Genomic DNA, 25410 nt, shown 5'->3' with positions numbered 1-25410 from the left:
GGAGACTAGTTACCACAGCCTCCCAGAAATGTGTCTACCAGCCCTCTCCATGTACTCTCCTAATCCCTGCTTTGGAATCAACCTCTCTCTAAATAATCTACAACCTTCCTAAGTGATATATTCTCAGGTGGACACTTTAATATTTCATTCAGTTCAGATACTTTCTTCACACAGTCTTTATAAACTGAAACATTGGGATTCCAAACCATCTTGGGCATTATGTCTGGAGTTTAAGACAAGGGGATTATAGACCCAGATGGGCAAAAAAATTGCCTATTTTGGTTAAACAAACACACCAAACTGAAAAAAAGGCACAGAGTTCTTTTTTGTTGACTTAATCTTTCTGCCTGGAGGTGGGACGATCACACCAGGAGAGAAGGAAGATATGTGCAGAAATGGCCATGTTGTCTTGTGGGGTTTTGTTTTTGTTTTGGGTTTTGTTTTTTTTTTTTTTGAGCCCTTTAAATATTTTGTCAGAGCTTGTTCTGTGAAGGTGGCCAGAAGCACCTGGCACGTTTCTATCACCTTCAGCACCCCCGACCCAAGGCTTGGATGGCTCTCTGGGAGTCCCTCAGGGCCAAGAGCTGATGTGGGTCCACTCCGGACTCACAGAACCAGATGTTATCAGTTGGGTACAGATGACATGATGGATGTGCCACCTACAAGGTTGTGTTGACATGGAGGGTTTCTTTACGTTGTCTGCTGAGTCATCGACCAGTTTACAGGTGCCTGCAGGCAGGGCCCTCTTTCATGGTTAACATCACTATAAATAACGATGATGTTCTTAAGGGACCAGAATATTAATTTCAGCATGACAAAACCATTGCTGTCTTCTCCATGCCTCTTGTCTCCTGAAGCTATTTGAGAGTGAAATATTCTAATAAACATAGACTCTTAATTATACCTCATAACCTAGTTTCTTAGAAGATGAGTCACCGTTAATTCAAAGGGGAGCTTTTCTCCCCTCTTTTGTACTTCCTTTCATGTTTTCTGCCTGGTTTTTGTCCACTTTAGAAGTTTTCAATAGAAGGAAGTCCATTGAGAGAAATGATACAACTTCTTTTAAAATACTTTGTAATGAAATAGGTTTGTTAGGTTGAAGAAAACAAGAAAATTATCCTTCAAATTCCTTCTATTCTTCCTTCCTCTTTTCCTTCTTTCCTTTCTCAGACATGTACTGAAGGCCTTCCATGTGAAGTCACTGCTCTCTAAGCTGCTAAAGGTGAGCACCTGCCCTCCAAGGTGTGAAGTGTGTTCTCGGGGAAACAGCAGGTCCTGGGAGGACTGGAACAGTTGAGGGTCAGGATGGGATTCTCTAACGCACACAGAGAAGTCATTCTGGTGGGTATGCCCTGGGTACTGAGCCAGTTCTCTCTCTGGTAGAATGCTGGTAATGAGGTGCCACTGGGTGCACATCAGCCTGTCCCTGCTTCACCCCTGTTTTGGCCTCTGAGGTCCCTGGGCTTTACACATTCTCTGCAAAACATCCTAGCACTTCACAGAAAGAATCATTTGCTATTTCCTATTCTGATACTAATATTCTGTCTTAAATACTCATCTCTCTGAATATTCTCTCTCATCTCATTTTAAAGTAAGATGACTTTTTATTGAAGTACGGTTGATTTACAATATTATATTAGTTTCAGGTGGACAATATAGTGATTCAACATTTTTATAGATTATACTCCATTTAAAGTTATTACAAAATAATGCTTATCTTTCCCTGTGCTGTACAACATTAAAATAAGGTAACTTTTACACTACTTTTCAAAGGACAAAGTGCTACACAAATGTGAATATTGTTGATACCATTCACCTTGTCTGGTAAAAGAGGCTGAAAGCTGTTTGGAAGCCTGAAGCGGTCTGAGAAGTTTGAGCTCAGGTTCCCCCGACACTTTGGGAGTTTAGTTGTTATGTTCTGGTGGCTGTTCAGTCCTCCTGGTGTGAACATGGCATTGTTTCCAGGGTCCACGCTTTATCTTAGTCATTTCCATCTGTGACTCGTGTCGTCATAGCAGTAGAGAGGAATAATTAAGAGCTGCTCTAACGGCTGATGTAAACCTGGCTTTTTTATAGGAGAGAGGAAGGTCTCCGAAGGGTTTGGAACCATGATGTTAAATTGTGACCTGAGCTAGATCCAACTCATGATCCATTTCAAGGACCAAGTCTTAGATCTGACAGTCCTGTGCAGATAGCTTTTCAAGGCTAGAAACTTGGATACATCAGTGGAGGCAGAGGAGAATGTATTCATTATCTGTTGCTGTATAAATAAATTATCCCCAAATTTAGGGGCTTAAAAAAAAACCAAATGTTTATCCTCTCACAGTTTGGGAAGGTCAGGAGTTCGGGAGCAGCTTAGCCGGGTGGTTGTGGCTCAGGTCTCTCTTAGGTATAGCAAGGCGGCTGTCATGGGGAGATTGCCTGGGGCTGGAAAGATCTGTTTCCAAGGCTGCTCAGGTGGCTGCTGTGAGGAGGCTGCAGCTCCTCACTGGCTGTGGGTTGGCAGGCCTAGCTGATTGGGTCTCTCCACAGGATGACAGGAGTGAGTGATGAGAGAGTCAGAGGGAGGGAAAAGCCACAATGTTAGCAGTCTTGGAAATGAGATATCACTTGAGTGTGAGAGGAAATGACCCAAAGGCACAAATACCAGGAGGAGAAGATAGGGGACATCTTGGAGGTTAGCTACCAATAGTCAAGAAAATTAAGTAAATCAAAGAGTTATGCAGATTTGGTTCTATGTTTATGATTGTGGGGGAATTTTTCCTGTCTTTGAGTTTATCCACACTTGGGTAAACTTGAGCTTATGTTGTATTATAATTATTACCTGGTAGTATTTATTCGAGTTTTAGGAATCCTTATTCCTCTTCAATGAAGGTTATAAAAGTACAAAAAGAAGACATGCTGCCAAGCAAGCCTGGGAGTTTATGGTTTAAGATGTGGGGGTTATGATCTAAAATAGGAATCAGCTAATTTTGTCTATGAAGGGCCAAATTGTAAATATTTTAGACACTGTTGACCATCCAGTCGTACTGCAACTGCTCAGTTCTGTCATCATATCCCTAAAGCAGCCATAGATACCTCTAGATTATAACTGCTGTGTGGTTGTTCCAATAAAACTTTATTTACAAAAAAACAGACAGTGGGCCAGATGTTACCTGCAGACCATAGTTTGCCAACCCCTGATCTAAAAGAAAACTACAGAACACTAAGTCAGAAGATTTTATCCAGGATCAATGTGAAAGCAAATCTGTACCAGTTTCAGTTTACAGGTTTACTGATTTGTTCCATGTCCCCGCGGAAGTAGAATAAATGATTTTGGAATTATGCACAGTAAGAAACAAAGCAAAATCATTCTCCTGTCAGCTTCTGTGCTCTCCTGTCCCCCACCTCAATTTAGCTGCCAATACTGAAAACTTACCTTTCAATGATTACTGCTTAACTCTCTTGACAAACGTCAAAACAGACGTAGATTGCCTTAAGCAGAGTGAGGCTCCCTGCAAGTATTTTTTTCCTTGCAAACTTTAAAAACAAATGGTGTCTTGGAAACTATCCAAGAAAAATTTGTGACTCCTATGAGATAACTGACAATAACTTGGGGGCATTCCAAAATCTAGGTTGGAAATTATTAGCCTAAGAAACTGGGAAAAAGAAAGTGAGACTGGCAGGTAAAATCTGTGCATTAATATTTTATTAGATTATGTAAAAAGGTCTGTTTTATCATTTGGGTTTTACCTTCTGCTACTGCCACTCAAAATCCTTATTTAAACTTCCCTGAGGAGGCTATTAGGAGTTTTAAAACTTTTCAAATTAAATATTTTTCTTATTATAAGAGATTTATGACAATGTGGAAAATACAGACAAGAACATAAACTTCTCATAGTCCAGATAGCCAGAGATGACCACTGTTAAGATTTTTAGTGTATATCCTTTCCACATGTTCTTGGATATTTAGCATAATTGATATACAATTTTTTGTTCTACTTTTCAGCTTACCATTATATCACAAGCTTTACCCCTATGCCTTAAAGGATAAATGGCATTCTATAATATGGATGTTCCATAATAATCATTACCTGAATTGGCTGAGTTGTTTGCAAATTTTATTATAAATAACACTGCCATAACATCTTGGTAAAAACGTCTTTGAATACTTGTTTCCTTAAAAACCTTGCCTAGAAGTAGAATAACAGGGTACAGGTATAATAACATTTTAAAGTCTCTTGATAATTACTAATACATTGCTTACTAAATGACTGTGGCAATTAATATATCCCCCAAAGGTATGTAAAAGCACTGAGCATTATTAATGTAAAAATTGTATATATTGTTACTTTAATTTGAATAATTTAATTACTAGTGAATTGGGGGAAATATCTTCACTAACCATTTCTTTTTTCCTTTGAAAATTACTTATTTCCCTTGCCCATTTTACTGGGTTTGTTAATATTTTTCTTATATATTTGTATGATTTCTTTACCAGGTATGGCTCTTAACCAATTGTTGGATGTTTGTGTTGAAAATATTATCTTGGCTTGTTGTTGTCTTTCACTTTAAAAAAATGTGAAAATTTTAAAATTTTGCACAGAAAAATTATCAATATTTTTCTTTTTTATTTCTTCCATTGCTTTTAATCTTAGGAAGTTGTTTCCCATCCTGTGTTGTCTTCTAACATGCTATATAATGGCCATCTAATGTGATTTGATGTTTTTACATTTAATTCTTTGAGCCACCTGGAATTAACTTTGCTATATGTTGTATCTTTGCTGTGACTTAAAGAAGTAGATGAGGTAGAGCTACACAGTGCTGTTTATCGGAGATTGTCTCTTCTGACTCCTTTTGTCCTCGATTTTATTTCAGGGTTTCTGATTACCCGAGGCAGCATTTTCATCTCAGGACTAATGGTGTCTTTGGGGTGCCCTGGATGGCAAAGTGCATGCTTCCTTTTCATTTCTCTCTCTTCCTTCCCCAAGGCTTAGTCAAGTGCTCCAGTCAGACCAGCCCAGGCCCACACCTCCATGGAGGAGGCTGCTTCATGCCAGGCTTTATTTCAAAAGTACTCAGAAGGCTCACTTCCCTAAAAATGTCTTCTCCTCTGAATTATTATTCACACCAGAAACACCTGTTATTTTAGCTCTTTGCATTAAACATTGCCCTCTCCCAGAAACCTTTTTTAAAATGTCGGGGAGGAGGGTATAGCTCAGTGGTAGAGTGTGTGCTCAGCATGCATGAAGTCCTGGATTCAGTCCCTAGTACCTCCATTAAAAAAATTAGTAAAAATAAACCTAATTAACCGCACCCCCTACCCCCGCAAAAAGCAAAAACAAATCAAAAAAAAATTTTTAATGCACATTCACCTCAACAGAATAGAACTCATATTTCCTCTGGCAGCCATAACAAACTACCACAAACTTGGTGGCTTAGAACAACAGAAATGTATTCTCTCACAGTTCTGGAGACCAGAAGTCTGAAACCAAGGTGTCAGCACCAAGACTCTCCCTCTGAAAGCTCCTGGGATGATCCTTCCTTGCCGCTTCCCAGCTTCTGGTCATTGCAAGAAATCCTTGGTGTTACTTAGCTAGCAGCTGCATCTCTCCAATCTCCACCTCCCGTATCACAGGGCCTTCATCCCTCTGAATCTGTGTGTGTCTGTGCCTTAGTGTCCAAATTTCCCTCTTCTTATAAGGGCACCAATCATTGGCTTAGGGTCCACCCAAATCCAGTATGACTTCATATTAATTTAACTAATCACATCTGCAAAGATTGCATGTCATGTAAGGTCATGTTCTGAGGTTCCAGGTGAATGAATTTTAGGGGAACACTCTTCATCTCAGTAGACACAGTGAGTGAATAGTGTTTTCATATTCTGCAGTTCTATTTGATCAGCTCTCTGTTTAACAGTTGATTTGAAGCCACAGGAAAATCCTGGGATCTGTAGTGAGGAGGCAAAGCGAGAAAATGCAGAGAGAGCTGAGGGGAAGGGGAAAGGGGCCAATGTAAGATGCCACCCCTTTGTCCATGGCTGGTCCTATAACCAGATAAATGGGAGACTCCCATGTGTTTTGCTTTCACAAGAACTTGCTTGCATTTTAAGTGGGGAATCTAAGTGTTTAGTTAGGTTGATCAGTATCTTCCTTTTTTACTAGTAACATACGTGAACTGTTTGATGGGGAATTGAAAGAATAAAATGAGTAATCCTTTTGGAATGATTCAAAAGATTCATGTCAAAGCTTTTCTGTTTTCAAAAAATAAATAAATAATAACTGAAATAATTTGATTTTTTTCATACTTGAAGTCCAGTGACATGAGTTGTAACTACTAAATTTGGTAACAGGAGAAAAATACTTCAACTATTTCCTAAATAGGGAAAACCATAAGATTCTATTATTTTAAAGGGAAAAAAGAATGACAGGCTGAAAATTACTTTTGCTGATAACATTACTTTGATTCTTTTTAGTAAAACCAATTGCTGAGACTGGGGAAAGGCCAGTAGCCTTTTTCGTCCATCTAAAACAATATGCCAAATGGCCATTTTTAATAAAATTTGCCTTTCTACTGTTTGACCTTATGACTTGCTCATTTTTAGAAGCATTTTGACTTATATCCCATCATTATCTGGTTTATAAAAAAAATAAGTTTATTTCCTTTTCAAAGTATTGGCAATATTTAAGCATTTTTATTACAGAGCAGTATGAATGTATGTTTAAGTGAAGAAAATCAAGACAGTTCTTCCTTTCTGTTAGCTTGTGTGTAATTTCACAGCCCAACGGTGAGACAGTTTCCCCCTTTATCTTGAGTGCAGAAGTAAAGCTCTCCTGTGTGCACAGAACTTGTTGACTCACAGGTCCTCATTATACGTGATAACACTCCCTAATTTAAAATCCTGTTAAACAAAGTAAATATTTTCTTGAGACAGAATGCTTTGCGGTTTAGTGACTCAACTCCCTCTCAGTGCTGAAAACCTTTTTCTCAGTCAGTGCCACAAGAAAAAACTTGTTTTACATCATTTAAAAAAAAAAAAAAGGCATTTCTTTCATTTTACACCTACGGAGTTCAGGTTATAGGGATAGAAGAAGATATGGTCCTTAACTCCCAAAAAGTTTATAATTTAATTGAGAAATGATACACTGTCACAGAAAACCCAGGAGGAACACTTAACAAATAATACTAGGTTGGCCCATATGAAATTGCCATATTTGATTGGTTTTGACTGACAAAAATGATACTTCATAAGGTTCACCCTAAAAGTTCAAAACCAGTCACTGTCCCTCACGTGGATTTTGCACCTCCTTCCATCCCTTGTGTGTACAAAGCCGTTGTGCACAAGAGCCTGTCCGGAGCCTCGCCTCTCCCTCTGCCTGGCCCAGGGCCCGTGGGCCCGTGGGTTTTCCCTCTGAGACCTGGGCGCTTGCGCTGCTGCTTCCTTCCTTCCGCGCTCAGCACTGTTATTCCCACACGTGGGGAATTTCTTTCCTCCTAAGCAGAGCCTCCCCTCGTTTTGAATACTTTCCTCTCCTCCTCTTACTTTCTGATCTTGGCCAAGGAGTCTCTCCCCTGTCCCTCTTCTCCCGTCCTCCTCTTTTTCTTCCCACTCTGTCTCCCCTTTCATGTCACTACGGGTCATGGTCACGCAGCTGATAACTGTGACACCCAGGAGGAAAGCTAGTGACACCTTTGTGTGGAGGAAAGGGAAGACCATGAATTCTGCTGTGGAATAATAATAATCTGTCTAGTTCTGGTAATAACAAAAGCTCTTAAAGTCCCTTTACAATCTCTGAAAAAAAAATCTCTAACCATTATCTCTTTTCAATTGAACCTGCTTTTTCTCAGTAATCCCTATTTCAAAAAGAGAATAATCTGCACTTGACAAAAAGAAATACTATTTATGAGGCTGTTTTATTGCTTTCTTGTTTTTTTTTTAAACCAATACTGAAACAATTCTGTGATTCATATTGGCATTCTTTTTTCCTTTCTTTCTCTCTTTCCCCCTGTGGTGTGTTATTTCAGCTACATTAAAGTGACTTTTAGGGGCTTATTTGGGAATCAAACCACTGTATTGTGTTTACAGAACCGGCTACAGTTAAAAAAAGTTTTGTAACACAACCGTTTGGTAAATTAGGGTTTCCTTTAGTATAAGCTGAATAGCTAAGGGGTGAGGAAACACAAACTTCATTACAATCATCACAATTTATTACAAAATTCTGGAGGAAGTGCATTTTAAAATTAGACTTAATAGAATTTGATAGCCAAAGATGGCAAAGAGGAGAGGGGAAAAATTAGTAGGGAGCCCAAGCAGAGACATATAAGTAATGAAGCAAGTTGTCCACAAGGGAAAGGCAAATAGATCACCCCGAGCACAACTGAAAGGTTGAGTCTGGAGAGAGAGGAGAAGGGGTTAGACGGGTGCTGGAGACCCCTGCAGGGTGGGGAGTTTGGAGCTTGTTAGTAGCATCTCTGTAAGGATAACTTTATGAGGCTAGGTGGAAAGCAGGGACTCAGTGATAATCTTTTCTGTCTCGTGCACCTTAAAGATTTCAGCTCATGAGAGCTTAGATGGTGAATATCAGTTTGTTCTCAGATCCGGCTTCCCATTGTCTTCAGTCAGGAGGTCTGTATTCCTGATGTGTTTTGCATTATTACGTCTTGTTAGAAATGATTTTTAATTAGCATTTTCTTTTGTAACATTAGCTCTAGTTAAAGAGACTAATTGAACTCATTCATTAAGTAATGATGACAATTCTAGTCACTACTGAAGGATGTATCTAGGAGGCCCTTGTGGTGTTTACCAACCTGGTGCAGGTGGATGGGGGAAGCCAAAGATAGGATTCAAGTAATTATGTACTTATTACTGAGCATTTTACATTAATCATTGAGCCACTGCCAGGTATTTAGAAATTGAGTAAGTTGAACATGATGAAATTGACAGTTATGAAAATTAATGTAAAAACTAACCTCCATAAGAATTATCTAGAAAAAGTTTTTTTTAAAGAGACTCATTCTCATATTTTAAGATAGCTTTTTTTAGTTTCACATTATCATCAAAGATCATTTACTATAAGCACCAGATTGTGTGTGGGAATGTTCTAATGTCTTACAAGTAACGCTTAAAGACTCAATTCTCACCTGTAGTTTTATGAGATTTACAGACCATCATATAGTAAGAATATATTGAGTAGAGTCTTTAAATCTCTGAATTATGGCTGTGAGAAGTTTGAGAATATCCAATTTGTAAGAAAAATAAGTATTTGTGAGTTTAGGAAATACAGTAAATGCTGAACATTTTTGATACAAGAAACAAGTAACACAATTTCTCTTGAATTTTTTTGAAACTTTATTGCTTCTAGAAATGCTATGAAGTAATAGTGTTTACAGCAATGCAAGCTTTATCAAAGCTCCAGATTGATGAAGACAATTCTTTGAGTGACTGGAAGGACTAACTAAGGCAGAGAAGTTCAGTTCCAGGTTCTTTAGGGACCCCAGAGTTCATAAACTTTTACTAATTGTCCTTGGCACTGGAGTCGTTTCAGACTAAGTGAGCTAGGTGGGGCAAAGGTAAACGAAGGGAGCAGATGATGCATATTAAAGGTGCTATAAAGTCAGCTTCAAAGTGTGTGACATCACTATAGACTTCTGGAAAATAGACAGACCAGCCTAGCATGCAACTGTCGTGGTTAGGAAGAGGTGCTTTTGAATCAAAGCTTTATATTGACATTATTTGAAATAGTCATAAAGAGCAACAGACTCTGCAAGCAGCTGCTATAGTTATGAGTCAAACCATCTTTGCAAAAGGGGCTTTGTATTCACTCACCCTTGCTGAATGTCTGTGATGTGACAGATGTGGTCAGATGCCATGGCAGAAACAGAGGGAATTATACACACGAGCCCCAAATGTAACTTACTCTCTGAGATGAAAGAGCCATCTATAATTATAGTAAAGCTAAAATATGGTAAAATTGCCTGTAACATAGGATGTGTAAGGTCGCAAAGGTAAACTGGGTCCAGAAGATGGAAGAGCTTGAATACTAGCCTATGAAATTAAGATTTGTCTGTACACAGTGCTGAACCATCCAATGGTTTTCAAACAAGAATGTCCATCAGGAAGATCAATCTATTTGTAACTTTAGAATGAGTTAGAGGATACAGGAGAGACTAGAAAGCAGAGAAAAGCTGGGAAACACTTTAAATTGAAGCAATAAACTAGGATAGCGGTAGTTGGAATGGACAAGGGTAGATGGACAGCATACTAGTGAGGTAGAAGTGTGTCGCATGTATCTATAACTACCTCCCCATCACTTCCTCCTCCAAAGGCTTTCCAGTAGTTTATCTTCAACTAACAATGTAAATAAATGAAGTTCAGAAAATTAAAAGAATAATACTGTGATAAAGTGAGAGAGACAATTACTTTACAGAATGTATATTCATGAAGTTCTATGTAATTACTAACATGTATTCATGATCAGGTACTCAGTCCACATTGTCTAAAGACAACTGGTGAGCAAACGGAAAGCTTTTTTGGCACTTAAGGAAAGAAATTTCTCCTTTCAGTCCCCATAGAGAGAATATTAAATAAACTGGTGGCTTACACCCTTCCCAGGTTCCCTGCAACATGTCCAACAAAGAGGTCTATGGGGCTGCATTTGTAGTGTCTCTCAAAACAAGCTCCAGTGTGATCCCAAAGAGCCCCTGACCAGTGGGGTGATGGGAGGAGAAGAGCTCAGGGATGACTCCCCAGAGTTGCCCTTAGTAATTTTGGGTTGGCTTTCTACCCTTGTACCTGTAACCATATTCTGCCAAGCTTCCTGCTTCTTGCCTGCTCCGTGATTATATAATCACCATTAGCTTTATTTTGTGTTGCAAAACATAGCAGTCTAAAAATACTCTCTCTTGTGTTATTTTCTTGTTATTTATAAGCTTGGTAAAGTCATTAGTCTTTCTTTGGGGATTATGTATGCCATCAAAAGAAGAGCTATATTTTCTCTGCCATTAGATTATAGGAACTTGAGTAACCTTAAAAGGAAAACACCAGCAATCAAGAAAACTTTATATTTTGACAACTAAAAACTAAACTTGTCCAACCTGAATAGTGTAAAGAAAAGTTGAAAAAAATGCCATGATCTTCAGCAACTCTAAGAGGGAGCATGTGCAGTCATGCATGAAACATGAGACTCCTGGTAAACCTAAGCCCTTCCCTGAGACACAAACCACGGGTCCTCCATTCTCCCACAGTTTTGGGCAATGATTCCCAGGGGGTTTTTTGTCCCTGGTCCTCTCTCCTCTTGCTCAGATTGAGATCCTTCTTTCCTCTGGGACCACTGCTAAGAAAGCCAAACCTTGCTGAGCTCAGCCCAGTTCTGGGTGGGCTTCATAGTTTGTTAAATCATGGGATGTGATCCCAGATGACCAAAATTTACATATTTGAGATATGTCCTGAGATAACTTGGTCAAGTTTCACAAACTCTGTAGCACCCAAAGCCTAGATCTCACAAAACAGAACTATTAGGGCAAAGGTTCCCAGCCTTTGCTAGAGAGATGATCTGCATTCCCAGTGGTCAGATGTGAGGGGAGCTTGGAGAGATGTGAGGGCAACTCTCCCTGACACAGCACCATTGGGAGAGGTTGCCCAGCCTTCTAGCTGACATTTAAACCATCGAGTTTAGAGACACACACTGCACTGGGTTTGCTGGCCACTGTATTTTTTTGTCATTTACCCTTGAGTTTATATTCTATTTTAGAAATTATAACTGAAAGCTAGTCTGTTTTTATGGAAATAACAAGCCATGAAAGAATGTTTTATCATTTGTTAGTGGCATCTGCCAGTTTGCTTGGCAGTGCATAATGATACATATCTTCCTTGCTTAAAAAAAAAAAAATCAAGGAGCCCAGGAAGATGTTGGGAGAAACAGAGGCCAACTGAATTAGGGAGCTATACTTTCTACAAAAACAGTACTGAAAAGGATGATTAGATTGATGCTCTTGTGTGACCACTAGATGGCAGAGTTTCTGCATTAAAAACTATTACCATTTGCTGACAACCAAATGTTTATATTAATTAATGGTGTAGTGTTCTTTTTTTTATTTTAATTTTTCTTCATAGTTTGGAGTGGGATATTTATTTAGTGAATGTGAGTACAATAGATGGCTAGGGTAATTTGCACCTAACAGAACGAAACCTCTTTTTCTTTTATTACAAGAATTGTTGAGGTTTTTTTTGAATTGAAGTGTAGTTGATTTATTTACAATGTTAGTTTCAGGTGTACAGAAAATGATTCAGTTACACATATACATACATACATATTTTTTCTTTTCAGATTCTTTTCCATTACATGTTATTACAAGAAACTGAATATAGTTCCCTGTGCTCTACAGTAGGTCTTTGTTGTTTATCTGTTTTATAAATGGTAATGTGTGTCTGTTAATCCCCAACCCCTAACTTATCCCTCCCCACCCTTACCCCTTTGGTAACTATAGTTTGTTTTCTATGTCTTGAGTCTGTTTTTTGGTTTATAAATAGAATTGTATCTTTCTTTCTTTTTTTTTTTTTGTGATTCCACATATAAGTGGTATCATATGATATTTGTCTTTCTCTGTCTGATTTACTTCATTCAATATGATAATCTCTATGATATGATAGATATGATAATCTCTAGTTCCATCCATGTTGCTGCAAATGGCATTATTTAATTCTTTTTATGGCTGAGTATTATTCCATTGTATATATATGCCTGATGTAGTAGTCTCTATATAGTTAAAACTATGAGAATGTTTTGAATTTTTAAAACTGGAATGAGCATACAGAATTTATTCATCTCTCCATTCAACTGATGATTTTGTGATCTTGCAACTCATCTGCAGATAATTTGAAACCTGTCTGTAAACTAGGAATCGGGTGGGTTCTCTACCCTCAATTCTGCCAGTCATTAGCCCTATGACCTTGAACAGTGATTGTCTCTGGTCCTCATTGAGTTCATCTGCAGAATGACGTGGTTAGGTCACTAGATTATCTCTGAGGTACTTCTACCTCAGATATTCTCATTTCTATATCATTTCATAGTCAAGCCTGCTAAATATGCTAGCTTGAAATACCGTCCATATGATGCCTAGTAAGTTACGATCCATCAAATGTCAACTGACATTCATGTGCATAATTAAAATAGCGGGTCTTTATTGAGCACCTATTATGTGGCAATACTAAGCTAAGTATTTTATAAGCATTACCTAATTTAATTCTCATGACAATCCCATTATAATCCCTGTTTTGCAGATAAGGAAACTAAGGCTGAGAGTAAGTAACTTGCCCAAGACACTCGCGGCTAATGCCTAGGCTGTGATGACTCTGAAATCCGTGTGTGTACCACTGCTATATTTTATCTCTCATTCAGTGGAGAAAATGCAAATTTGAATATAACATTGCTTCTGAAAGAAAAACCCATTATGTAAATCTGAAATCCTTGGTTTTTCAAGGGAAATATAAGGTTTTTTTCCTTCTTGCGATAGGACAGATTCACATGACTCTGTTGTCACACTATCATTAGATGCCTCTTTGTGAGCCTCAGTGTAGAAGCCTGAGCTCCAGTTCTATGCACATGGGTAACCAGCAGGCCCGCAGCCCTGTCAACCTCATGGTTTCTCAGAGCCAGTGTCTCTTCAAATCTGCAGTGAGGGGCCTGCACCGGGTAATATCTAGACCTTTCTAGGTCTAGAATTATCTGATGGTGTGTCCATAATCTGATCTAGGGTCAACAGTAGCAGGAGAGAAGTTGCTCAGTAAATGGCAGTACTCGACCACTTAGTAGTTGCAGGAAAGAAATACTTCCCATACTATTTAGGGCTGTTTGTTACTAAATGAAAAGTTTTCCGCCTTTCTTCATGGCCAGAAAACTTATGTAGCCTGACAACCACTGCGCTGATTCAGAAGAATGGTTCTAGTATCCAGTGCTTTAAGCTCTCCTGGGGAAATAATTCAGCGCAGGTGGGAGTGCCTTTGGGTGGCCTTGAAGTTACAACTCCAAGGCTTAGTAGAGCACACTGCTAGTTCTTTGAGTAGACAGTAGATGGCAATACAGCATCAATGTCTACCTGAGAGTCAACCCTAAGCCTTTAGTTTTGTAAAAGTCTCATTTTATTATTTTATATGTCCATTTTCTCTGAAGCAAGAATTATTAGCTAGAGAAATTCATTTGGCTTGCTTTATGTTGGGCTATACAGAGTAAAATGCTTGAGGCCAGCCTGGTGGAGTAGACCAGGTTAGGAAAACCCGAGGTGGATTTTTAAGAAGCAAACAAAGCTGAAGTTGCATGGGCAACTCCAATGCCTCAGGAGGGGCCCTAGTGCTATAATTTTTGAAAAGGTAAGATATTTTGTTTTCTCTTTCTTAAAGAGGGCCCCCAAATTGTTTAAGCTTCAAGCCTCACAAAGCTTGGATTTGTCTGGGAATAGCCACGTGTCTCTTTTAACTTAGGAAAAGGTAAACAATCTTGCCATTGTTCATTTTCTACCAACTTAATCTCCAAGGAGAAGGGCAATCTGGTTTTTTAAAACAAGCCAAATAAAAAGGAAACAGAAAAATAGCTGAATGAGCGGGCCTATGTTCCACTTGTTTATGAGTCTGAGTAAAATAAAGTACTTAGCACTGAAGCTCTTTCACTCCAGATGATAAATTAGCAAGTTAATAAATTATCCTCTGCTAAAACTCCAGACCAGTATGGCAGTTTTGGGGAAATTTTATTGTATTTAATCTTATTTTTTTTAACCCCAGAGGTGTTGTGCTTAAAAAGAGACCAGTAAGAAAGGAAACACCACTTCCATTTATAAATCTTAGATTTCTCACCAGGCAGCAATGCTTAGCCTTTCTTACTACCACCTCCTGCCCACTAATCAGGAGTTAAACTGAAATTTACCCTTTGGAAAAGAAAAATTAATTTTCCAGTTGGCCTTTCCTGTGGCAAAAACACTTACTAAGATTTTCTTTGAAGCTCGGGGGACTTACCTACATCTAACTTTATCTGTAACTATTATTCACAGTTAGAATGTGGCTGCCCGTGGGATGAGCCTCTATGTCTACTAGACCTTAAGATCCCAAGAGTTTAGAGTGGGTTTCTGCACCTTTGTGTCCTTGAAGGTATGACCAGTGGTAGGAGATCTGAACATGCTTGCTGAAAGAATAAAGGCAGATGGTATTAAAAAGTTTACATAAGGCCTGGAAGCCCCTCCAGCATCATTCCAAGAGTATTCTTTCTGTGGGGCATTTTGCAAAGGCTGTGTTTCAGGAGACAAGCTCATGGAGTACGTTTGCTATGAGTAGAAGTTCTGTGTCTGACACTAAGGAGGAACTAGACAATGCTCACGGTGTGGACTGAGCATCTGGGGTGAGAAGAAGTCCTGAAGCTGGGCTCGGCGTGTGAAGCCCTCTCAGCCCACGCATCCTGGGGCCTTCCTTTCCCTCCCAGCTGAGTCCTGGAGCCAACTTTGAAATAATGGCGTCTGTGACAGGGTGCTCAGCCGCACTGCCTGGATCTGGGTCAGGAGGAAAGGGACGCCAGCCAACCCCTCATCCTGCTCCTCCCCTCCAGGGAGGGCAGAGGTTACTAGCTGTTGCACAACCCTCAGCATTCCTGGTTTCAGAATTACAGGTGAAGCAGGGGCCTGGCCTGGACCATCTGTGAGGGTCACCCCTTCCTCTGGCCCCTGAGAGAACAAATCTGCCTTCTGAGATCATGGCCCCAAGTGTATAGGATTGACTCTTAGAGAGCATGCCAAGTCTTGTTAGTTTACCCCCAAGTCAGGAGGGCAAGCAGGCTGCCTGGGTTCAACATGCAATGAGGCCAAAATCATGAATGTTTCTGCCTTGATAACTCAAATTGAATCATGAGTATATATATCAACTCCACCTCTACCAGCAGTGCAGTGCGTGTGGGGAACGTGGTGAGTCAGGGAGGTGAGGTAACACGCACCGATGTCCGTGTCCACCCCTCCCCACCTCCTTTTCTCCTGATAGGAGACAGCATGTGCCCACGCTGTGAGGTGATGTCCTGCAGGCCGCAGCCTCGAGGGGGTAGGCCCAGCGATCGTTTTGATGCAGGCAATGTGCAGAGTCTGCTAGGGGGTTTCTAGGGAAGCCTGCCTTCCTTCTAAGAGAGAGACACAGGAAGAGATAGTCTTCTCATCCCCTGGAAATGTCACATCTAAGGGTAACAATCAGAGCTGTAGCAGCTGCTGAATTCAGCAGCATCTGAATAAGCTGATTAAACCACCGCAGTCCACCCCTCTCGTGTTATATGCAGTGATAAATTTCGTTTTTGATTAGGCTTCTGTGAGTTGGACCTTCTGTTACTTGCAGGCAAAAGGATCCTATACTACAGGCAGGGATTGAATCACTAGAAAAACATATTTAAAAAGCACCCTTCCTAGCTTTTAGTTACACAATAAAGTAAGTGAGTATCGGGCAGGAAGGCAGAACTCCGTTTTGGGACTCCGCCCACCTCCAGCAGTACAAAGCTTAGGAAGCACATGCAGTTCAAGCTTATCACTGCATCGCTAGATTTATTCAATGGGCACATGTATTTTTCTCCAAAAAGGAAAAATATTAAAAGCGGCAGACTTTCTGTGGGTTTCTTGTTGCTTCTACAATTTATAAGACTGCAGTGGTTGGAATCCGTTTCAAGTCCTGCTGGGCTGCATTTGCTTGCTGGTCCTCCTGGCTTGTTTGTGAGCAGAAGGACCAGGACTGTGGCTTTGGGTCAGTGGAACAGTAAGTGAAAATAAGTCTTGATGAAAACATACATCCATGGTAAGTTTTTTTAACACCTTCTCAACTCCAAGATACTTTTCAGTTGTTATGTAATTCAGCTGAGCAAGGCGTGTTTTTCCATCCCTTCCTACATACCGTTTCTAATTCCTGAGGGGAGATTTGCCTCAAAGGTCAACTTCAGCACTTTCTTTCAGAGGGTGGATATGTATTTTTGTAAGGGCTTAGATACGGCATGAAGTGCTGCAGGAAGGAAATCGTTCAGGGTGGTTACTTACGCAAAGTGATATCGTGCCAGGGCTAAGGAAATTATTTTTTATTTTAGTTCTCTTCAATATGGATTGAATTATATTTACTGTGGACAAGTATTACTTTTACACAAAACTTGGGGGGAAGACAAAAAGAAATTGTTGCTGCTAATATATCTTCACCTTTCCTATTACACAAAGAATAATGTTTTCTAAAACAACAATGCACATGATGGAGTTCTTCAAATTACTTCCACACGCTTCTCCCTTGCTGACATTACCACATTGATTTATGCCTCCCTGTCCCCAAAGTGTTAGTACTTTACCCTACTTGTATTTTTATCCTTGGCACATTGTAGAAATTTCACAAAATCTTCTATTTCTTCTGTGAAATGTTAAAGCCTTGGATATTTAGTTCTTTTTCCACTTTGTGAGCATTCTGCTCCTCCTCCTGCCTTTATCTTCTCCTTCTGCTCCAGCATCTTCTCTCAGCCTTAATTATACATCACCCCTCGTGTCAGTCACGATGCTGAACTGCAGGTAAGGGAGAACATGCAACTTAAAATGGCTTAAAGAATAGGGCCTTTATTTTGTAACAGAACTAGAACTCCAGAGCTAAGGCAGGTCTAGGGTTGGTTAATTCAGCTACTCAACAATGTACTTGAAGACTTGAGTTGCTCTCTTATTTCAGCCCTGCTTTTTCTTCTCCATCTCTTCTCCTCAGGCTAATGCCACTGCTGGTCCCAGGATGGCTGTCCCATCCTCACGGGCAGGCATGACACTGGCCTACAGGAAAGAACTATTTCTTTCTGGAAACCATCTTTTAAAAGAAAGACCCTTGCTGGATTCCTTCAGCACATTTCCCTCACATCTCATTGCCAGAATTACACTAGATAAGTAGGGCAAAGTACAGACACTTCAGAGGGTCAAGGAGGCCTGAGTCAGTGTGCTAATACCAGCAAGAGAGATACGTATGGGCAAGTGCCGAAGTCAGTACCTGGCGAGGGGCTGGGACACCAGGCTCAGACGAGTCATGACTGATTAGCAGGGCTGGAAGCAGCTTCCTCTGAAGCACATGGAGGACGGATATCGGAACCAAATCAGGGTTATTAGCAAAGAAAATGTATGTTGTAGGGGGTGAGAGCAGTGAGACTGGTGGTTTGGATAAAGGAAATGGATTGGGGGTAGGCAACCACAGGTGTCTGCTAGAAACACTCTGCCTTCATTTGTTTCCATTCTTTTTAAGTCTAATAAATACGAATCCTGAGAACAGTTCCCTTTACCTGGAACGGCTTAGATCCCTCCCCTAACTGGGATTGAATTCTCATTTTATTTCCAATATTCAGGAAACATGCAAATCTCTTTTTCTTTTCTTAAGAGCATGACAGCAGAGCAACCAAAAAAAAAAAAAAAAACACATAGAATGGAATTGTACTGCCTTCATGTCAAAGTCTGTCTATCCACCTAGCTGTTTAGCTACCTCCCTATCTATCTCTAATTTGTTTTCTGCATAGGGTTTTAGCCACATGGTGAAGTCATCAAAGTTTATGTACAGATGTGTTATGAGAGTACAGATCATCTACAATCCTGTGTAGGTTTTGAAGAAGGACCTATTATTTTGACTGATTGGGCTGATTCCCATGACAGGGAAGTGTGCCTTTGGGCTTCTTGAGTTTCCAGCGTTCTTGATGGGTTGTTGACCTAACTGTGTTTCCATTCTTCACAGAGCTTTGGAGGTCGTGGGTGGCAGCCATGTGGCTGGAGAGTGCCAAGAATTTACATTGCACTGTGGGGAGTCCCAGTTCTTTCACATCGCCAGTGAGGCCCCTGGTCCTTTACCTACAGAATCCAGAATGTCTAAAAAGGTAATGCTTCATTTCCAGTATTTGGCTTGCATGACTAAACAATTTAATGAATTAACACACTGTAAAATAACCTCTGTCTGACTGAAAAACACATCCTGAAAAAGAATGTAGCTGGTAAAAGGGGCAGAGCACCATGGTAATAAATGGGGATCAAGGGTTGCGCTTGGATCTTTGCCCTTTGCTGCCTCCATACGGTCTGCCTCATTGTCATGGGTGCCTTTGCCTGCCTTTTTCCCTTTCACACTGGCTGTGCTTTAACTCAAAGGTATACGAAGTAAAATGACATCAGTATTTGGAAATAGTGGTTCTTTCTCTTGAAAAGCATTTTTACTACTTCCTTCTGTAAGGCATTTAGAGTTGTTACTATTCTATGTTAGTTACTTCTTAATATCTAGATGTTTGCACAAAGAGTTCTGACTTTATTGCCTACATAGAAAAGTTCTCCCCAAGGTGGGAGATGAAGCAGCATGTGTATGTTCACTGCATTCCTTCGCCCATGAAGACACGGTTCGTGTACTCATCCTGCAGGTAGCAAAGTGAGATAAAGTCTTGAGTCACAGTGTGAGAGCTGGTTTAGCTGTTGGGCCTTGAAGGTTGTATAATGCATTTCTTGTTACAACTCGTTATAAGATCAGCGAGGGTTAGTAATGAAAGATACTCTGTCGTGAAAGAAGCCCCCTCTCAAAGAAATCTGCTTTAGTAGTCCTATATATTAAAAGTAAAATAATCACTTAGGCTCCTTGTCCTCTGCTCTAAAACCTTTTCTTTGTTCTGCACACCCATGACCATGCACAAGGCAGAAATCTGACCACGGGTGTCAGAAGTATCAGTAGCTGCGACAATTCAGTGCTGATTTGGTTTTTTTTAAACTTCACCTTCCTTTATGAAATGTATTGATTGATTTTTAAATGGTTGATATGTTAACTGTATAAATTTCTTTCAGTTTTCTTTAAATAAAAATAATCTCTTTTGAAAAAAAAACTACTTATTAGTACAAGATGAAAGCTTTTGGAGATTGCATGCACAGCGGTGTGAATGTACTTAGCACTACCGAACAGTGCACTTCAAATGGTTAAGGTGGTAAATTGCATGTTACGTGTATTTTACTGCAATTAAAAAGAAAAATTAAGAAAATCCTTAGTGATGGAAAGCAGTAAGAAAAAAGGACATGATGAGATTATTAGCTCATATTTTATATGTTATTAGAACATAGCAAAAGTGTATAGGGAAATTCAACAGAAAATGCTTTCAAACTCAAAACAGCGTAGTATCAAAGTACAGAAATATAAAACTTAATTTTATTAAATGTTGAAATGTAAAAATCAAATTTAAATTTAAAAAAATTGAATAACCTGGCTTACTGTAATTTATACTTACTTTCAAATTGGTTTTGCATTTTGTTATTCTTTCTTTATAGGAAATATTTTATAACAGGAAACAAAACCTGATAAATCCAGTCCCTAGCCCTAGGTAGAGTTTTGAGTTGTTTCCTACATTTATCCTTCCATAACATAAAATTTCTGCAAGGATTATGCCATTAAGTACCCTATGATGTTTACTGAAGTCCAGGAAGCAATTGATGGCAGCATTCAAAGTTGGGGCAAAAGGTAAATTCCCTGAGCCGGATGGCGGTGAAGGGTCTGCGGTGCCCCATCCCTTGGCCTGCAGTCCAGCAATAATGTGTATCTTCACAGTGCTGTTATCTCATCGAGATGTGCTCCCTCGACCCTGGCTCGCTCTGCCAGGCTGTAGCCAAAGAGCCCTGGGCACCAGGCAGCCCATGAGAGAGGCCCCAAGGCCAAGCCAGAGAGCTCAGCCCTGTGAAGGCGAGCAGGGGGAGGAGGCCCATTGGTACCGCTGAGAAAGGCAGAGGCTTGGAACCTGAGCAGATGACCTGGGAGCCCAGTGTAGGAAGGGAGCCAGGGCAGATAGAAGAAGGGCAGGAACTCAAAGAAGGGAGCAAGCAGAGGCAGTGTGGTTCTGGCTACACTTTGTCCACCTGTCACCTGAAACGGGGTCATCCAGGCACTGCCTGCGCTCTCTCCCTGCACCACGCCCTCCTTGTCAGAGACGGAAAGATACCCACAACAGGAAGCACCGGCTCCTGGGCCACTTCCGGCTCTGCCTGCTGTCTCTCCCTCTCCCTCTCTCCCCTCTGTCACCCGTCTTACTTCCCCTGCTCACTCTGGGCTCTGGCTCTCTGGATCTTTTCATCTGCATGTTCTACTAGGGCCCCAGGAGAAAGGAAGAGGCATGGAGCAGACTTCCTCTTCCCTCCCCATGTGTTCTCAACTTTATGTCTCTTGAGATCACGCTGAGAGCAGTAACCAGACCACTCTCAGGAGTGCAGGACACCCCCACACCCCCAGTCTGGCCAGTAGTATTAGGAAACAAAAGTTAACACCACGTAGATTCTGATCGTTCGTATCTACCATGAGTGCTATGGTGCCAGCACTTCCCATACCTTCCAAAGGACCCTTCTCTTGGTCCACACTCTACAACCAGCCCGGTCATTTCCTGCAGGATTCAGCAGATTCACAAGGCAGTTATATCAGGACCACCCTTGGCATCTTTCTCAGGCAGAAGGCCATCAGTTTTTCTTAAGATTCCTGAGTTGATCCAGCCCTCTGAATTATATCTATTTATTCATACAAATGTTTCAGATTTTTATTTGCATTATAGTTGAGCCATGTGCCTTTCCCAAAACAATTAGAATATATTCATCTTTTTGGTTCTGTAGATTCTATTATTGTATTTGTTTACTCATTTAACATGCTGTCAAAATCCCTTAGGTGTTCTTTAGAGCTGACAACACTACATTGAATCCTTCAGCTAAAAGAAGACATGTGCTATACCTGCTTGTGTAAATGAAAATAGGGATTTATAATTACAAAGATAGGATTGCCTCTCAACCACATGTATACATCCACTAGGAATAAAAGAGCAACTACAAATCAAAATAGGATATTATTAGAGTTTAAATCTTAGATGGGACAAATCATCAGGGATTTTATTTATTTATACAAAACAATTTTTCCTTTAAATGTCTGCATAAAATCTCTAGTCAGCTTTAGAGCAGAAGATATGTTTGTGTAAAATATTTACATTTTTACCAGACTTTTTTTCATATGAGAGAAAAGCATAAGGAAGTGTTATCATTAAGTGAAAATGTATAACATATGTGACAATTACATTGAATAATTCTTTCTTTGCATGTAAGAAAGATTTAACAGTTTAGATTAATATGTGTTTTGCTTTATTTAGGTACTTACGTTACATTTACTGCTTAATTTATTTTGTAAATGAACATGTCTTAATTCTACTACATGGAGATATTTCCAGGACATGTAGGAACAACCTTTATTAATTAAAGCATTTCTTTAAAGAAAAAAAATTGAACAAGAATACTGAGCAATGTATTTCTAATTAAAATTAGCATCTTCAAAGAGAGTAATTACCTTAGGAGAATTTCAATGATTTCTAGTATGAAAGTCTTTTCATCTCCCTTCAATTCTAGTTGCTTATTTTGATCTAGAAAATTGTGTCTGACTATAGTGATTATATGTGAAATTGTCACCATTTTCAATCATTCTGGAGCCAAGTTCAAACAAGTAAAAAGGAATAAGTTGGTACAGCAATTGTTTGATTAACTCAAGCAAAAAACCGACTTTGCTTTCACCATTTGGATTCTTACATTCTTGACCTGGAGAAAGCCTCTATTTCCCATTGTCTGTAAGTGTGTGTGTGTGTGTGTGTGTGCATGTGTATAAGTGTGTGTATGAGTACTTTTTAAAAGAAAAAATAAGTACTGCTCCCCAAAACAAAACAACTATAATCTATAGAGGAGAAGAAATTTTGCCAAATCAGTGTTGGTCCTTCAGAAGTCACTTGTACAGATTTTGGTTCTTGTTAGTGCTTCTCTGCCCTGTCATTTAGAAGACATCTGTGAATCTCCAGTCTCACTTTTGAACTTGGAATGCTCCCAAATCATCCAAAACAGACAGGTATCTGCTTTAGTGTCAACTATCTCAGAGTTGGTTCTACCACAATCGTTTTTGACAGCTTTTTCATTGCTCGGTTAATCTTATAATTGTCAAGGTGGAGTGCTTTCCAGTTTCCAGCCTGGTTATTCTAGTTTAGTCAATAAGGATAAGAATTCATTTCAACAAGCATTTGTCGATGTAGCAGAGAAGACAGAAACGTTTTCTAACACTTTTGTTTTCTATATTTCCCAGGCAGTTAATCACTTTGAGAGGTGACGTCCCATTTCTCATCCCAAGCTCATTATTTCTTCTTTTTCTTTCTCTCTCTAGCTGCTCCACATGGGCCCACTGATTTTTCTCTGAATGCCCCATCCCCTGGTTTACCTTATTTCTCAGGCTGGACCAAGTTCAAAATACGAAGTACTTAAGAGGCCTCTGATTGCCCCCACTCTACCTGCCCCATCCCATGGGGGCACAGAGTTGTGTCTTCTCCAGTGTTGGGTTGGCCTAGGACACAGTACATGAACATTGATCACTGGGCTGCTACATTCTGTCTCAAATCATCCAGGTTTCTAATCTCACCAAGGACTGTTCTGAAATTATCCTGCAGGAAGTAAGACCTTTGAAATCCCGAGTTCTGACCCCCAACCCTCATCCTGAGACTGAAGCATTTATTTACAAAGGTGGGAGAGGGACTTTTTACTGTGCACTTTTTCATGTTTTGAATTTTGAGCTATGTGAAAGTATTGCCTATTCAAAAATTCTTCCCAGTAGAGACTTCGTGAAGGACTCACGAGCATCATCCATCCATTCCAGTACTGCCTTTCACCTTCCTATTGGCACTTCATTACTCTGCATGTGCCTTCTAGTGTGTGATTAGAGGCTGCTGAACTACCATGTCCCAAATCTCTGCTTTCTTCATCAGTCAGATCTTGACATTCTTTTACCCACCATACCCTGGGACCTGTCCTAGCCACACAGGTAGGTCTGGTGCCCAGCTTTTAATCTCTCACCCCTTTCCATACCTGCTGCATGGCAGGAGTCCCTCCGTGCTCTATAAGTACTGATCTAAAAGGCTAAATCTACTGCTGGAAAAAAAATTCAAGATAGAGAGCAATGTGGACATAATGTTACATTTTGTGTCAAAAGGGGATTCGAATATACATTTTTCTTTGTAGATGCGTTAAGACATGATGGAAGGATGCATGAAAAACTAGTAATAATTACCTGTGATAGAGGTAGGGGGAAAAGAGCAGATAGGGGATGCAGGGGGGACAAGACTTTTTACTGTGCACTTTTTCATATTTTGAATTTTGAGCTATGTGAAAGTATTACCTATTCAAAATTTTTTGAAGGTAGAGGAATAAATAGATATGATTTAAGTTATATTTTGATTAAAGTTACATTTAAATAGTTTAGGTGTGCCTGTGTGAATTTTTATGATTCTCTGACTGTCTGTAAACTGTACCAGTCCTGCCGCATTGCCTGAGCAGGCTACTGCTGCTCCCAAATTCCTTACTGCACCATTTTACTGCCTTTGCGTGTATTCTTTCCCATGCCTGGAACGTCTTTCCACTTGTTGTCTACCTGCAAACTTCTACCCATTCTTTTTATGATCCTGCTCAAACAGCTCTTACTCTGTGATCCCTGCCCTGGAAAACTTGTTCATTTACCGCGGGTGTATCACGAACTCAGCACTTCCATACTGATTTACAAGTCTCCTTCCTTACTAGACTAGGAGGAGACCCTAAGGGTCAGACTGCATTTTTATGGCTGGAATATTATACATTTTGCATGAATGAAATGCTGTCTATTCTCAGTAAAAAGTAGTCGAAAATAATTCTGTTGCAAATATGCAGCATTTCAGCTCTAGTACGAATTTAAATGCATTTAGGCTTTGAAGGTAGAGCAGGAAAGTGCACCAAATGCATATGTACACAAGTAAGCCATGTGTGTGCAGCAGAAAGAAAACATGGCTGTTTCTAGAGCATAGCTCCACTCTCCTCCTCCTGCACTTAGGCTGTGGGGTTGCAAAGATCAAGGTAGAGCAAAGTGGCACAGGGAGAACTTTGCCTCCGAAAAAGCCTGGCATTACTGGGTGCAGCAAGAGCGGCCTTTCCTACATAAGAAGTTTCACATTGTTGCTCATTATGTAGGCTGGAGAATGTTGCTTCAATATCCTAAGAATGGCATTACAAGTGGCAGGATACGGTAAACCAGTTGTTTTTCTCATACAAGCTAAATATCTGGCCTTCTAAGAAGAAGACTGATTGCCTATGTACAGTCAGCTTTGGGGAAATCCAGCCTCTATATAACTATCTGTGATACTGGGCATTTGAAGGTATCATGGTCACCAGGAGGCAGCAAGAAATCAATGAGTGATCTGTTTTCTTTTTATACCATAAGAACGTGTGTTGTTTTCTTCTGAGGTAGTGACTCTGGGTGCTGTTTATTTGCATATATATAACTACATATCAGCCAGTCCATTTCCCCATAACCCAAACTGGAAAGCTTTGTTTGTGGTAGGGTTTTGAGTTTTGCTTTTTTTTTTAAGTGTGGTAATATATTTATTA

The 25410-nt window shown here is 39.9% G+C and overlaps 1 protein-coding gene across 2 annotated transcripts in view; it reads left to right on the top strand.

Annotated features, from left to right (window-relative positions):
- CRYBG1 (crystallin beta-gamma domain containing 1) overlaps positions 1-25410 on the top strand; it is a 180542-nt gene that overhangs the window by 60201 nt on the left and 94931 nt on the right. For both annotated transcript variants that reach the window (XM_074368561.1, XM_045524479.2), the window contains exon 2: positions 18716-18854. In XM_074368561.1, coding sequence (XP_074224662.1) covers positions 18716-18854 — 139 coding nt within the window. The remainder of the gene's footprint in view (positions 1-18715; positions 18855-25410) is intronic.

The sequence above is a fragment of the Camelus bactrianus genome, chromosome 8 (genome assembly GCF_048773025.1).
Source record: "Camelus bactrianus isolate YW-2024 breed Bactrian camel chromosome 8, ASM4877302v1, whole genome shotgun sequence".
Taxonomy (NCBI): Eukaryota; Metazoa; Chordata; class Mammalia; order Artiodactyla; family Camelidae; genus Camelus; species Camelus bactrianus.
This window is presented reverse-complemented; position numbering and strand designations above follow the sequence as displayed.